This window comes from Hypoxylon trugodes, assembly GCF_022578975.1.
Source record: "Hypoxylon trugodes strain CBS 135444 unplaced genomic scaffold F4822scaffold_1, whole genome shotgun sequence".
Classification (NCBI taxonomy): domain Eukaryota; kingdom Fungi; phylum Ascomycota; class Sordariomycetes; order Xylariales; family Hypoxylaceae; genus Hypoxylon; species Hypoxylon trugodes.
Window position 1 is genome coordinate 1,851,619 of NW_026250016.1, and position 15,239 is coordinate 1,866,857.

The 15,239-nt window shown below is 46.7% G+C and overlaps 4 protein-coding genes across 4 annotated transcripts; 1 reads left to right on the forward strand and 3 right to left on the reverse strand.

The window, feature by feature from the left end:
• Positions 1–1,287: 1,287 nt before the first annotated feature.
• Positions 1,288–3,172, reverse strand: F4822DRAFT_385304 (ADP-ribosylation factor-like protein 1). Its single transcript, XM_051456620.1, has 4 exons — positions 2,710–3,172; positions 2,586–2,624; positions 2,056–2,463; positions 1,288–1,938 (listed from the first exon to the last, which is right to left on the reverse strand). The coding sequence occupies exons 1-4, from the start codon at positions 2,782–2,784 to the stop codon at positions 1,918–1,920; spliced, it is 543 nt and encodes a 180-aa protein (XP_051319405.1). The 5' UTR covers positions 2,785–3,172; the 3' UTR covers positions 1,288–1,917.
• Positions 3,173–3,478: 306 nt separating this feature from the next.
• Positions 3,479–3,901, forward strand: F4822DRAFT_435719 (ribosomal protein L39e; the record flags this gene model as incomplete). Its single annotated transcript, XM_051462230.1, has 3 exons — positions 3,479–3,484; positions 3,648–3,748; positions 3,853–3,901. 3 exons carry the CDS (start codon positions 3,479–3,481, stop codon positions 3,899–3,901), a joined length of 156 nt encoding a protein of 51 aa, XP_051319406.1.
• A 1,183-nt stretch (positions 3,902–5,084) lies between these two features.
• Positions 5,085–6,934, reverse strand: F4822DRAFT_385312 (E3 ubiquitin ligase SCF complex, Skp subunit). Its single transcript, XM_051456621.1, has 4 exons — positions 6,222–6,934; positions 6,074–6,165; positions 5,832–6,002; positions 5,085–5,760 (listed from the first exon to the last, which is right to left on the reverse strand). The coding sequence occupies exons 1-4, from the start codon at positions 6,295–6,297 to the stop codon at positions 5,584–5,586; spliced, it is 516 nt and encodes a 171-aa protein (XP_051319407.1). The 5' UTR covers positions 6,298–6,934; the 3' UTR covers positions 5,085–5,583.
• Positions 6,935–8,297: 1,363 nt separating this feature from the next.
• F4822DRAFT_435720 (uncharacterized protein) lies at positions 8,298–11,997 on the reverse strand (the record flags this gene model as incomplete). The annotated part of the gene is made up of 3 exons (XM_051462231.1): positions 8,298–9,231; positions 9,298–11,623; positions 11,688–11,997. 3 exons carry the CDS (start codon positions 11,995–11,997, stop codon positions 8,298–8,300), a joined length of 3,570 nt encoding a protein of 1,189 aa, XP_051319408.1.
• Positions 11,998–15,239: the final 3,242 nt, after the last annotated feature.

The window sequence follows — 15,239 nt, forward strand, 5'->3', positions numbered from 1 at the left end:
CAACAATGTGGGATTTTTAAGTGCTTTTTTATGTCACTTTAGTACATTTTGCCGGCATATAACAAGTACCTAGGTAGTTTGAGTGAGTTGTCAAGTATACATGTATGGGATGTATCATCTCCTATCGAACCATTGAGCCCACACCCGAACACCTGCAAATATCTTAATCGACCCCTCCATTACACACAGTACATGCCACAATGGAAAGCTTCGGCAATCCGAACCGCCTCGGTGTTACATATACTCCTAAAGTGTCGCTTACTACTGTTACTACTTCCTTACCTCTTCTTCCTTTTGGGGTAGAACTAGAAAAGAAGGAAAAAAAACCCGTGCGGAATTACGAGCAAATCCCACCGTCTCGAACCCGAATAAGGTCATGACATCATATGGCGTCTTCCCTTCTACTTTGTCATTTCCTACACAAATACAGACTAATCGGAATCGCGCAATGAGTCTAACGAACAACTATATGCATGCTTCCGGAAGAGGAGGGTCGTTTTCCTATAACACGTCAAGTAGTCTTCTTTTTCTATCGACTCGCTCATTTTTCTCACTGTGTTATATTCCATTTTTACCCTCCACCCAGTTTGCTATAATTATGTCCCAAGAAAACTGGTCCATTCCCAGATTCCAAATACCAATTCCGGGGAATTATACCATTTTTGTATAACATAGTAGCAAATAAAAGGGTAAATCCTAGTTTTTCTTCTGTCCGACTTATCGCCGTAGCTTTCCTCTTTTGTCGCTCGGGGCTATCACCAAGGTGCGTCTTGGACGCTTCCTTCCCCACAACCACAGGAGACCGGGTGTCGCGGGGTCTCGTGGCAGCGTGTACAATTACCTAAGTGGGTCTTCCTATCTTTAGGAATAACTAACGCTCAACCCAAAAGTTCCATTACCTAAGCCCCTTGACACTAGCGTAACAAGTATATCCCGACCAACTATTTCCAACATCAAGAAGCAATACAAGACTAGAACTCCTATATCGGCGCTGTTGCTCATTCGCTAGGATCTAAATGGAGCTCCTCTTCGAATGTGTTTTGCAACTTCCATATATAGAATCAGATATCCAACTACGACGCTCGGCGCGGTCATTATTCTTTAGCAGTTCTCGGACCAACGCCATCGGGATTAGTTGATTCCCCTTGTTACAATACGCGCCTAGCAGTAGTTTCTATTGGCTTATCATCAATTCTCTGCTGATGCTGTTTCGCTCTATTTTGTTAAGAGTTTATAGCCGGGGGTTTATATCACTGTAGGTTACTTGCTAGTCATTGAAAACTTCATGGAAGAACCGCGGTAGCATCGATTTGGTCATTAAACCCGAATAAGGTGTGTCTATAATAATTATAATATATCTAATGTAACGACTGAATAGGGGCCGACCCGTAACCTAATTATTACTTGATCCATGATCTAGGGACTGCCTACCAGATCATCAGGTCCCTCCTTTCTATATTGCGAGAGTAAGGCAACGGAAAAGCATCAGGCCTTCATTGCCTATATATAACCTGATATTTATATACCAGGTTTAGTCAGGAACCCGCATTGCGAACGAATGCCTGACTAAGTCGATGATGCACACATGACTGTTGTCTTGAGGAAAATTTCTTCGTCGATCTTGATATTCATCGTTCTCGCCTGTTCTGCCTCCTTTCCTTCCCCTTCGGCCGTCCCCCATTGAAGAAAAAAAAAAGTCCAGTAGAACGCCTTTTGCTTCCAATCATACCGGCCACGGCATTTAATGCTCCTATGATACGACCTACTTTGCCAGAGCCGTCTACCCAAAATCGTAGGTACGTATATGATATCAATAAAACGGTTGAGATGCCAAGATAGGAACTGTCGGTAACGGTCATGCTTGATACGGTTGGTGAGTGTTATACATGTAGACGCCTTGTGCGGGGAAAACCGAGTTTAATCCTGTGATACGGTTTGCTATGTGATGGGTTAGCCAGATCTGTACAACCCCGAGATTCGAGTCGAGTAGGTGCTCGGTCGAACGTTGACCGTGTAAAATCGTAATAAGAATAGATAGGTAGATATAGTACTTACCACCAGCCAATCCATTCCTTCGTTAACACCGCTTCCATCAACCGCTGAACACGCCATAATACTCCAGTTGCGATCCCTCAGCTCACCTAATCGCAGCGCCTCGGATATCTCGCCAGCACCTTTGGCGCCAGGTTGATCCTGCTTATTGGCAAAAACTAAGAGGGCAGCATCCTTCAACTCATCTTCGTTGAGCATGGCAGCCAATTCTTCGGCGGCTGTCTGTAGACGCTCGATATCCGTGCTGTCGACGACGAAGATAACGGCCGCCGTATTCGCATAGTAGCATCGCCAGTAGGGTCGAATCGAAGTCTGACCACCCAAATCCCACACGTTGAAGTTTAGGTTTTTATAGGTTACCGATTCGACATTGAACCCGATCGTAGGAATCGTCGTTACTACCTCGCCTATCTGTAGGTCTTGGCTATTAGTCCCTTATACTTTAAGATCCCGGATAATCCATCAAAGGGGCTAACGGGAGCCATGGGGAAGCAAGTGTGAGACTAGTGTCAATAGTAAAATAAATGACCGACCTTTAATCTGTAGAGTAACGTCGTCTTTCCTGCGTTATCCTGCGCGAGACTTATGTATCAGCTCTGCTTGCTAAACCCCTAGCCAGTGAGAAGCTTCGAAACAGGGGGGGTTGTCAGCTCATACGAGACCTAGGATTAAAATTCGTATCTCTTTCTTCGCCCACAGCAGACTGGACAACCATGACACGCTCTGACCCATCTTGTGCTCGTATGTCTCGTCCACGCAGGAGCTCGGCGCTCTATCGTTTCCAGGGGTAATAGGATAATGACCACGCGATCGTATGCGGTTGTTACTTTAAAAGGTGTTCAACTAAGGAAGTTCGATAGAGTCGGGTTTCTAGAATATTTGTTTAGGTCATCACAAGGAAAGGGATGTCGTAAACGCATAGAAAGATGTATTATTCGTCGAAAAAGGGAGATCGTTATTTTCAATACAATAGAAAAAAGGCGTGTCAAGCTTTCAAGTTGGCTTTGAAATGTTGCGCGGTCTTAAGGCACATGGGTTTAACTAAGATTGGCTTTCTAATCTTTCTAATAAAGCAAGGGTCTCTTCTGTTCAAGGTTTAGGGAGGCCGCCACAAGCATACGCCAATTAGCTTGGCGCTCTCTTTTTCTCGACTCAGTAAAAAAACCAGCTGGCAAGCTCTTATCTTATCGGGACTCCAATTCAGGTCACATGATTAAATCCACTATTTTATGATTTTGAAAGTATCTAGGTACTGCGCCAAGACTTCGGAACAAGCGCACACAATTTGCATTGGGGCTGTAAAACCCTCGCGGCAACCCAAAATTTCTAATCCGCTTCTTGATTTGACCTACTACTCCACCCTCCTTCAATCAACCACGAAAGATCACGAACAATCTCGACATTTAGATCAGCACAAGCAGTCAAAATGCCGGTATGTATTAAATTATTTCTTTGGATAGTATCGCAGTTGATGAGACGTTCGACGAGTCATCCTTCGCCGGTAGTCTACATGTGCGATGGGACTCGTATTTCCATTTGAAGGATTGTGTACGCTCTTAGGGACAACACAAGACTGACAATATTTTCAACCACAGAGCCACAAGTCTTTCCGAACGAAGCAGAAGCTTGCCAAAGCGCAGAAGCAAAACCGACCTATCCCCCAATGGATTCGTCTCCGCACCGGTAACACCATCAGGTACGAAGAAACCCTCGCGAACGAAAGCATCTCGATCCCGATGCGACGAGCAACCCAAATATTATATCACAAGATAATAGCAGAAATGCTGACCAGATTTACAGATACAATGCTAAGCGGAGGCACTGGCGCAAGACCCGTATCGGTATCTAAATGCCCATTCATATCCCCGACTTCATCGGCTACCTCTGTACTCGGGAGGAACCCACCGAATGCGACATGTCACCTTCACGAATTTGGCGAATAGGCGATCTTTAGGGGATGCATGGAGTCTGGCAGTGGATGATCAAAACCTCGGTTGGCAATGCTTCGGTGGACTTCCTTTCGGACAGGAATATGGTATTCATGCTAGGGAAGGGGAAAGCATAATGTTCCGGGCGATTCGCTTTTTCTTCAGGGCTCGTCTTTCAAGATTTGCATGGTACTGGTCATAGGGAATGAATCAACACGTTTGCGAAAAGAACAAAAAAGTAACCACAATATCTTGATGCCATGATCGAGTTTCCGTGCATGTGATTAACACTTTAGAGCACCCGAATATTCACAGAACGATACACAAGCTTTCTAGCACGGGACGAATCCCGTGCTCATTCTCGTCATTCCCACCATTCTCCATCCCCGTATGCCCAGAATCCTCAAACCAAAGGGGAATAAACACCCTGTGGTCATCGTAGCATAATTACCCCTTTTCAATAGCATTACTAGGTGTCATCGAGGAATCATCATGCGACGTGTAGTGTAGATAATCCAAGAATCGGGCTCAACATTCACTCATCTTCCCTTCAGTGTATACGCGTAGCCGCTCCATTCCGTCAGCTCTTTCCTCGTACGGGGACCGTCGTCATGAGTGCCTACTCAAGTCGTGTATTGGAAACTTGGGTTGAGAAACTACCATATGCTGGTAATCTCGCCCTTAGCAACACGCTCTTTATAAGATAAATCAAGGGAAGTAGGAGCTATCGTCGAGTAGCAGAGAGCCAACATGTAGGAAGCAGCTCCCATGTCTTCGACCCATCCTCCTTCCCAATTCCCAAGCCAGGGTGTTATCAGGATACCTACCTATTTACTTCGGTAATTATCATCAAGTCGCTATAGTGTAGTAGTTGGATGGACCTCGGCGAAAATGAGTCACAAACAAGGGACGCCATCCCCAAGCTACATGTTCCAAATCTAGCGAGATGCATATCGGGTAGGTACGTCGGATAGTGAGTAGAACTAGTAAAAGCAGTATGATGTCTGCCTAAAAGTTAGTAGGGGAAAGCTCTATGAGGGACTGCGAGCTATTAAATCGTTGTTACACCACCTAGGTAGATTTTAAAGGGGTCACAATAACGTCAATGATATCGCTAATCTACAACCTCGAAGAGGTCCATTCCAGGCACGCATGGTACAGCACAGAGTTTAATTAGGTAGATTCAATATCAAGCAAGCGATAACATATCACAGGAAAAACTAGTTTCGTTTAAAAAGCAATGTCTATTGCTATCAAATGCGACCTTAAAACGCCTAAAACATATGTGCAAGTCCTCAAGCTGTTCGGCGTTTCGTATGGATACTGGTACCGGCTCCTTCGCTGGTTTTGGTAGCAGACTAGCGTGATGAATCATGTACCGAGTATGATTTCCATGATCCCACGCCAATGATTGGCCTATTTAGCCAGCTACCAAGGGAAAGTACCCTCGAATTCTATCACGAGCCGCAGTGAACCAATCTCATAAAAATCACTCCGCCGCAAACTGCAGTCCGCCTAAACCCTAAATAAAGCCGGATGTGTGCCGAACGAGGACGAAATATGGAAGGGGACGCTGGTAAAATATGGATGTTGGGCAAGGTGTTTATCGGTCCTCGGCCCACTCGTTCTCCCGGCGGATCTGCTCCTCTTCCTCGGGAGTGAAGTCGTTCGTAATGTTGAACGTCTTTCGGATCTCCTCCGGGGACTTGCCCTTGATCATGTTGGCAACGGTCTTGCAGCCAACGTCGAGAAGAGCCTTGATGTCCAAGTAGTTGGACGCCTGCAGTGAAGAATCGGGTTAGTGATAAAGTGGCAAATATGGGGAGTCGGAGATATGAGGGTACAACATACAAGGATGATCTCGAACAACATTTCCTGGTCAACCTGCATGAACTTTTGGTCCCACTCGTCGATGTCGGTGGTCTTCTTGCGGTTGTCGGACTCGTCCTCGTTCGTGGCGGGGGGGTCGTTGCGGTGGTGCTCGCACCACTCAATCACCTTGCGAAGGACAGGCTCGGTAACCTACAGGAGAAGTTAGAATCACGGAGAAGGCCACCACAATAAATAATATAGATTTAATTAGAATAACCTACGTTCGGGATAGGGATAGTTTGTCCCTCAGCGTTGGGACCAAGATCCTCGAGCATGTTCTTGATTAGAAGGGATCGCTCGGCAACGGCCTTCTCTGTGGCGTATGTCAGTAACCCTTCAAGGCGCAAACCGGTGGAAATTAAAACTTACCAACATCGATCTTGATGTTGTCGTTGGATTGTAGGCGGATGTAATCCGCGGCGGGAGGGGCTTCAGTCTCAACCATGATGTCGGATTTGATTATGGGTGAGTTCTGCGAATGGTGAGTATGCGTTCGTTAGAGATCCGTCGCGCAATGTACGGAGGTAGAAAATCTGATATTTCGTAAAATGTGATGGCTTGTTGATGTGGTTGGTATCGTCTGCTTGTGGGAAGGGAAAAAGATGTAAAGTAGAAGTTGAATGACGGATGATGAATGAAGTTTAGTGAAGTTTGGTTGGATGCGGTGGGTTCGGGCAAGCCTAGCAGAAAGAGCTAGGAACATTGAAGTTTGGAGGGGCAGGTACTTAAATAATTAGGTACCGGTAGGTGCAGCGGGCACTTGGGTATGTAGATTAGGTATCTACATACAACTTTGAAAGGTGAATGTCAGGGGTGTGAATGACGCGATAATACAATGTCTAAGTCACATACATACCTAGAAAAGAATCGAGTGTTAGTTAAAGAATCCTTTATACGATGATAAAGGTTCTAGATGAAATAATGTGAAAGGAGATGTGATAAGTTGTTTGGTGTTCAGGAACTCGAGGTTTTACGTGTGTTGGTTGGCGATTCTGTATTGCAGAATTAAAGTCCCTAGGATGGTAAAAGAGAACCATAAAAAAGAACTATGGAAGTTTACTCACACCGCAAATAATAGTGCCATCTTTAGGTACCTCAGGCAGGCACTTGTAGCTGCCTATAACAAACCTTGCTGGAGCCCTGGAGATTTACAGGCAGAGGGACCCACCAACCTTCCAATTGATTCCAGCTATTTTAGGCAGCCCTGGAGCACAGGGCACAGCTAACGTGCGCTTTTAGCAGTAGCTAACTCCACAACAGCGAAGGGACCGCCTACCTATTATGATCATGCGTGACTTTGACTTGTACTTATCGTTCGTTCCTGCCGTGCACATACCAACAAGTACCTACTCAAGCACCTAGGCAGGTACCTTCCGTCCGATACTCTCTCACTTAAGACATTGACCACCTTAAGTACCATTGTGAGTGGGGGTTGCAAACGCCCGTCTGTCTGTGCTTAACTTCATCGCCACGCACTAAAGTCAATATCATACATGTATTAAAGTAAGAGGGAAAACATCTAAGGACTGATACCTAGATGCATCCACGATATCAAACAATATATATATTAAGCATGTGTCGTGCCTAAGTATGTAGTTTCTACCTAGGTATTTAACTTAATATAGGTAGGCACGCTTCGAATCAGATGTCATAATCGAATGTGACGATGTTTCTCCACTAAGGTAGGTACTTTGGTAACACAGCCAACAATCAGATATACTAAGGTTAGACCAGATCTTTTCAATAAAATAACATCAAATATTTGTGTCCAATCATTTGAACTTGCAAAATTTACTGTATCCGAGTATTGCTAGCAATTTTTTTTTTTTTTAGGTTACGTAGACATCCGAGTGCCCACACGAATGTAAGGAAAGGAAGACATTCATATATAGAATTTTGAGTTGTATAAATAATGGCTGTATACATACCTAGGATCTATAGAAAAAATAGCTCACACCGTATACACCTACGTACGTAGCTACAGTTATATTGATCTTTATATTTTACTTCTCCCCTCAGTAGACATCGCAATTCCTAGCTAAACCCCTTCCACTATGTTGCATGTTTTGTGTTCCCATTATATGCACCTTGCCGAAGCCACCACCCCCCTTTATCAACACTAGATACTTTAACTCCGTAGATTACATATTAGAAAATAAGAGGTTGGTCAACAAGTACCAAAAGTGATTTGTGTGTATGTGCTGTAAAAGATGTGGCGTGTATGGTTGCGTAGTTTGTGTAGCAACAACATCGTCATCATGTGCCGATGGCTGCTTAACACGAGAAAAGCAAGGGGTAAAAGTAAAAACGAGGGAAAGAAAGGGTATCAAGTTCCACCGGCCCCAAACCAACCTGACGATAAAATAAATCCTGTATATCTCTCAATCACCGCATATTCATTCACACGCGTACACTCATGACTTCCGAAATGTTGGTCCTAGTTCATCACCGATCCTTGACCGCGCCTTGCATTCTACGCATGGCTTCCCGATGTGCATCCATTAGATCGCCGCGACGCATCAGCTCTTCGAACGTACGTTCATTTTGCTCCTTCTCCTGGCGTTCTAGCTGTTTTCGTTGAGCTTCTTGCTCTCGCTGCGAGAGAAGTGCGTTTCGTTGCTGGTCAATATTATGTTCGACCTCGTGAATTCCGTTTCGTGGGCCCATACCTCCTAGCAAACCACCCGAAGATGCAGATAAGAACGGTGTCTCGCGACCATTATTAGCGGGAGGCGAGACTGGGGTACCCGCTCGTAGCTCCGCAGCGACAGATTGTCGGAAGTTAGCAAGCTGGGCTTCGCGATGTACCTGGGATGGAAGTGTGGAACGTCGTTGGGGTTGATGGGAATCGAATTGCGAGGCTTCAGCGGCGATTGGGGAAACGGGAGCTGGGCTTGGAATAGGTGTGGAGGCCATTCTCATGGTACTATTCGGCCTAGGGTTACCGTGGGCTGGTTTGACCGAAAGCATGCTACTCTGACGCATAAGCTCCTTCCGCTGACTGAGCGGGATATCGTCAGCGTCTTGCCCGACGAAAGGCGAATGTGTCGGGTGATTGTAAGAAAAGTCCATTTGGCTGACTGATCTGGGGACGTATTGCTGGCCCTCGGGAATTGGTGTTGTTAAGAGTAACGTTGACTGGGATTTGCTTCGCAGGAACATATCTCGTTGACCGATAAGTGTTTGCGGGCTATTGTACGAAACGAGACCTGGAACGGAAGTGCGATATGCTCCCTGTGGTTCGGATTCTGTCGGCGAAGGGGGATTTGGCTTCAAAGCAGGTTCATCAGCCTCTTGAGGAATATTAGCTCGGATGCTGTTCTCGTCGCCGCGCTCTTCCAAAATTGGCTGAATAATTACATCGCCCGATTGCCGACGGCTTTTTATTCGCATATTATGGCCCGTATGAAGAGTATGTGGTTGGGTGTGTTTAACGAAGTTTGACTTGTCGTTAGAGTCTTGTACCTGGCCTGCCGTAGACATTAGGGGCGGCATGGCTTGCACAGAGTTTGCTGCAGAGGCTGTCGACAGAGAACGGTAAACCGGCACAGCGGACTGAGCGTTCGACATCGTAGAGGGTGATCTCACAATGGAAGTCGCTGGTATCCCATCTTCAGGCGTACGTTGAAGTTCCTCGACGTCGATGGGTGCGGGGATTTCTGGTTGTTTCGAATGTCCATCTTGTGCGGGATATTCATTCAACTGCAACTCTTCCGGATCAGGCTTTTCTGCATGGCTCAAATGCTTTGCCCATTCATTCGTACGATATGACAGCGCAACGCGTGACAGACTAGAAGGGAGACGTTCTTTGGTAAGGCTTGCAGAGGATGCGGCCGAAGGAGATACAGATTTGCCCGCTCTCGATGTCTCAGAAGCGGCTTTCGTCTCTGGTGCGTTAGCAGAGTTATCGGCTTCGCTTATTCCAGCCATCTTTCCGGTGGCATTTGTTGCGCTGCTCCGTTTCGACTTGCTTCCAATAATTTCTTCGGCAAGCGACGGGTTCAAGATGCCTGTAGCGATTGTCTCCGTCGTTGAATACGGTCGGGTTGCATTGAGATGTGCTTCGGAGTCGTCTAATTTCGGTTCCGTTGGCTTCTTATCTTCGGCGTGGAATTCACCGTTCGGTAATCTATCCGCCAGCTCTGCCTTGATTTCCATGGTCCATCTCGATTCTCCTTCAGGCTGCTCAAAGTCATCCTCGTCACCACTCATGCCGTCAATTGTGGCAGCAACTGATCTGTTATCTTCTTGAGGCCGTCGATCCTGAAGTGTCAATTCCTCGTGACTTCCCCTAGGCCTTGGCGACGGTTGCGGCGATTCAAACTCCCCAGTCTGTCGCTTGGGTTTCTGGGATCGCTGAGATAAACTTCGCAGTAGATTACCCGAACCCACCGATAACCTATGCGATAAAGAGGCTCTCGACGCTCTCTTACTTAGAGTAATAGAGCGTTCATCTTCATCCGCAAAAGTTGCAAATGACGAGCGATCGTCATCATTTACACCTTCATGTAGCTCAGGAACCCTGAACGGCAGCGGAACAACATCAGGGCCAGTTACGTTCGAATATCTTTGCGAACTGCGGGGCAGTACAGCAGAAGCCGGCCGTGCTTTATCAACTCCAGCCATCCACGCCTTTTCATCCGGTTCGGGGATTGGCGATGATGCATCGACACCATCGGGTCCCTCATCTCGTGAAACCCTTATGGTTACCCCGTGATCTTCATCTGGGTTCGCGATGACAACTCCATCGTCCACCTGTTTTGCTACCTCGGAAGACGTGGTATCTCCAGATGCCGAGAGATCCGCCATCTCGATTGCGTTTTCGGCCTCGGTCTCGCTAGGCGATACTGGTTGGACCGTCGTCTGACTAAGGCGTCCTTTTTTCTCATTTTCCATTTCTCCAACGCCCGAGTCGCGAGAAGCGGTGGGGCTCATCGGAGGGTCCCCATATGTTGTTTCCCATTGTCTTCTTTCGCGGTCATTATCCTGCTCAACTCGTCGTCCAACATCTGCTTCCTCTTCATCACGCATCCTTTGAAATTCCGCTCGCTCTTCGGCTCGTTTCACACGGTGTTCTTGAATCACGCGCCAAAGCTTGAGCTGAGATATTAAGCCCAGAATTGTTAGTACAATTGTTACCGCAATTTCCACCCTTATGCCTTTAGTTAAGGGGAATGTGGTAGCTTCAAGCGGGAAGAGCTTGTCGTTCAGATTCCATATGTAAACCCAAAATTCTTTCAAACCCGCTCTGCTGAAACAATCGATACCCAAAACTGTAACCGTCGCGCCAGCAAAAGACATAAGCCCGATGAGAGCATACGGTCTGGTGTATCGACTAAAATAGGATGCAAAACCCGCAAGTGTGAAGGCGACGATGAATATGACTTTGCCGGTAGTCGAAGGAAGCAATCCTCCTTCATGCAGGGTTAACAACCACATGGCCAAGCAAAACCCGCCAAGCAAACACCCGAGGCCTTCTGTGAGTTCCCTGAAAGCTGTCGCAGCCCCGCCTAGGATGATACCAGTGCATACACCTGCTACAACATATGCACCTTGGATGGCGTCCGATACGGGCGGGTTCATAACGTAGACAATCAAAACCGTTACACATAAGCTGGCCAGATATGCCGAGGAGAAAAACGTATGCAGCCATTCATTTTTTATACCAATCAAAGTGTATATGACACCACTGATAAGCATTATTGCGCCGGCGACACCCCATCCTGGCGTAAGCCGAGGCTGCAAAGGCAATTCTCCCTCTACAATTGCTGCTAGAAAATCGAGGTCAGGATGGGCACCGGCGAGTTAAACAAAGAGGAATGAGGAATGACGTACGGGTTTCAGAGTAGCTATCATTACTCGGATTATTCCCATTTATGGCAGAGGGGATCGCAGTTATTGCTGGCTCGCTTGTCGCAGTAGTTGTTACTTCGATTGAAGAAGTTATTGACGGCGAATCAGAGGATTTCGAGGCGTCCGGCGGAGCTGTTGTTGTTCCCTTGTCTCCATCTTGTGTCGTCTTTGTGGCCTCAGTTGTCGCAGAAGTATCTTGTCTTGGATAGGGACCTAATAGGCCTGCGACTACTACATTGAAGCAAAGGCTCAAGTAGAGCAAAGTATAAATGTTCGGCAACCTTGGAAGCATCGTGAGAGCTACAAGGTATCTCGGTGTCGAATACTACTATCAATTATACAGCACTCTGAAAAGTACTTCTCTTGTTAAATCCCACCATCAATTAAGAGGCATGACTAATAATCGAAGACAGTTAAGACAGTACCGGCCATAAGACGAGGGGCCAAATGCGAATCCGTGTATAAGGAATTCTAACAGCATTAACACAAATAATTAGTTTTAATAATCACCTTAAGAAGCAGTTAAGAACTTACAGCAATGGCACGGATAAGCGCTGTAGGCCGAGAACGACGTTTGTCGACTGGCTGTTCTAATTTCTGGAATGAGAACAGAAGGCTGATAAACCAGGGATGAAAGCCGAAAGCGTCCCGGTCGAGGGGCACGTACCAGCAGATCAAACTTATCAAGGAGCCCTCGATCACACCAAAACCACTGATAGTAACCCTCTGAGCCTCCTTCTCGTTCATGCAACGGTATCCGGCATGAACCGTAAGAAAAAGAAGGAAACTATTGGGGGTCTAACGATCTGATGGGACAGGAGACAAAGAAAGAGGAAGAAGAAAAAATTGATAGCTTCGATACTATGTAAAAGTTACCTACAACTTGGGACTACTCATCCACTCAACCCACCAGGACGATCGCGTACTGTACCTTGGTCGCATTTTAGCCAGCCCGCCCAGCTGAAGTCCATGTCTCTGAAATTGCTTTTCGCGCCCAGCAGGCCAGTCCTTGGCAGCACAGTTCCCCGGGGGCAGCTCTTCACTCATGGAACAGTGGGAGAAAAAGACTGGGCTAGTTTTACTTGCTGGGCCACTGCTGGGGCATATGCTGTGTGATTGATGCGCGGATGACGATGACATGACCATCCAATGGTGCATGTGGAAATGGGCGCGGGAGATTGCACAGACGTCGACTGGATGAGTGGATATGAGGTTAAGCAGGTCGAGGCAGCAAAAAGATTCCTAGCTCGGACTCCAGGAAGAAAATTGAATTGAGCTTGTGCAGGCTCTACAGGCTTTGCAGGCTTGTAACTTCCAACCAAACTCGCCTGCTTCGCAAGCAAGGACGACTAGAAGAGCACAGACATACTAGGCCCAGTCAACCAGGAACGCGACGGGAGCTTATTCCATATCGGGAAAGAAAAGCTCTGGACTGGACACCGATTGGCCGATACGAAATGTGATTGGCGGCCTAGTACTGTAACCCCCTGGCTACCGGTAAACCTTAGTAAAGTCAAAGTCTCCTTTTTTTCTTTACTCTATTATTTCTATCCACTTCATTATGCTTAATAGGTATGCTTAGTTCTTGTTACTACTCTATTTCAGCCTTTTTAGTGTATTCCATATCATTAAATAAGGCCCGTTTTCGGGCACGAGGCTCACACTAACCTACCGAGGTATTTTAACGACACGTCGTAAAACAGTATACTACCTGCCTAGGTAATACCTCGTCCATCACGCGCGTTTATACTGATAGATGGGTAATTAAAGCCAGCATAGAAATTCTGTCTCCGACCCCGGATGTCTTATGAAAAGTCTCGGGAACGAGAGTCTATGTTGCACGTGCGTAATTCAATAGTTTGAATCGGATTTGTCAAATTTGCCAAATTTTCAGCCACTCTTTAGTCTAGATACGGTATCAAATTGTATTTTCCTTCTTAGAGCACAAGCGGGGAAAAAGCAATATGTTCCTGGATCTTAGGGTGCCGAACTCACTGAGAAGAACTCATCGATCCACTGAATCCACCTGGGCCACCTTGTTCACGATCTTTCATCTGGCATTGGCTGCTGATCCCGCGTCCAGCCAACGCCGCGTACGACGCTGCAACCGCAAGGATAAGTACTGTACAGCGCATAAGTAACAAGCATAACAGCAGAATAGGTCACACTTTAACACGACCTTGAGCGTGTTTCGGACCCAGCGGAATTATAGCCCAACTGACGATCGCCAACTCACCGACTTCGACATATCGATTCGCTAGTTTGAAGAATCAGCGGCATGCTTTAGCCATCAGTAGGAAAAATCAGCGGTTGAGAATTCTTCATCAATCGTCTTCAGCATTCATAAGAAAAGTGCTGCACAGTACAGTACATCTACGTAACGCACTGAAAACGGTGATAATTTTAAGATGACGCGGATCGATGAACTAGAGTCCAATGTTAAATTACACTCAAGGGTCCGGTCTACAAGCTAAAAAGTACATAGGAGAAAAAAAATCAAAGGCCAACAATCTTGCAGTAGCGAGACGCCTTGCCCGTCTTGGCGCGATTCGTCCCGCGTCGTAAAGGAGGGTGGCAGCGGCGGGATCTTGCTCACCTTCGTTCATAGGTAAATCTCTTTCGACCTGCGCCGATGGAACCGTTAACCGTCCCCTCCATTACGAGATTAATTACTTGCCTTTTCTTGCCATACGTGGTTTGCTTCGTGGGACAGTCCTAGTACCACTCCGGATGCGCGCATCGAAAATACCAACGTCCGGGTAGGTATGGAATACGATTGTACGCGAGTTGTACACGTGAAAAGAGTGCGAAAATGCGGGAAATACACCCACATTCACTTGCTCGTCTGACATGAAAATGTATCCTTGCAGTCTCAAGTTCCATGAGATCTAGACACAGGCACCATTTTGAGATACATGATGTATGTATAATTAGAGAGGCTGACTATCGAATGTATGTCAGATATATTACCGTCCATTTGTCCTACACATGCGTATCTCAATACGGTATAAGGGCAAGAGAAAGCGAAAAAGCCGATAGAATCCTAATTCGAACCAGGCTGCCATGCTCTCGATCTGGTCTGCCGAGCCCATGGGTCTCCATCTACCTGGACAGTCAGCCCAGGAACCAGTGGACCCAACACCCACCCATCTACCTAAACCGCATGCGTAGGACTAACGGGTATAACAACCGTGCGGGTCAAGATGGGATTGCAGCTTTTTAGTCAGCCTAAGCAAACGCTTAAATGCTTGGCCATGTGTTCATCTGCACGACCAAAAGATTGGGAATATTGCGATAGACAGAGCCATTCCAGTTCCCTCTTGGTCATGAAAGAAGCTCTAAAGCCGACCCAGCCGAACCCCCCGCATTATGACGTTCAGTTGGGGTGATCTGATGTGTTTTTGTCCAATATTTCAGCCAGGTGTAAAATATCGAGATGCACAGACACGCAGACCGACCTCAGCGAAAAAATGCGATTCGACGGCTTTCCCCATACCCGCAAGCCATTTTTTGACCCGGTCTATGCACGGTCGT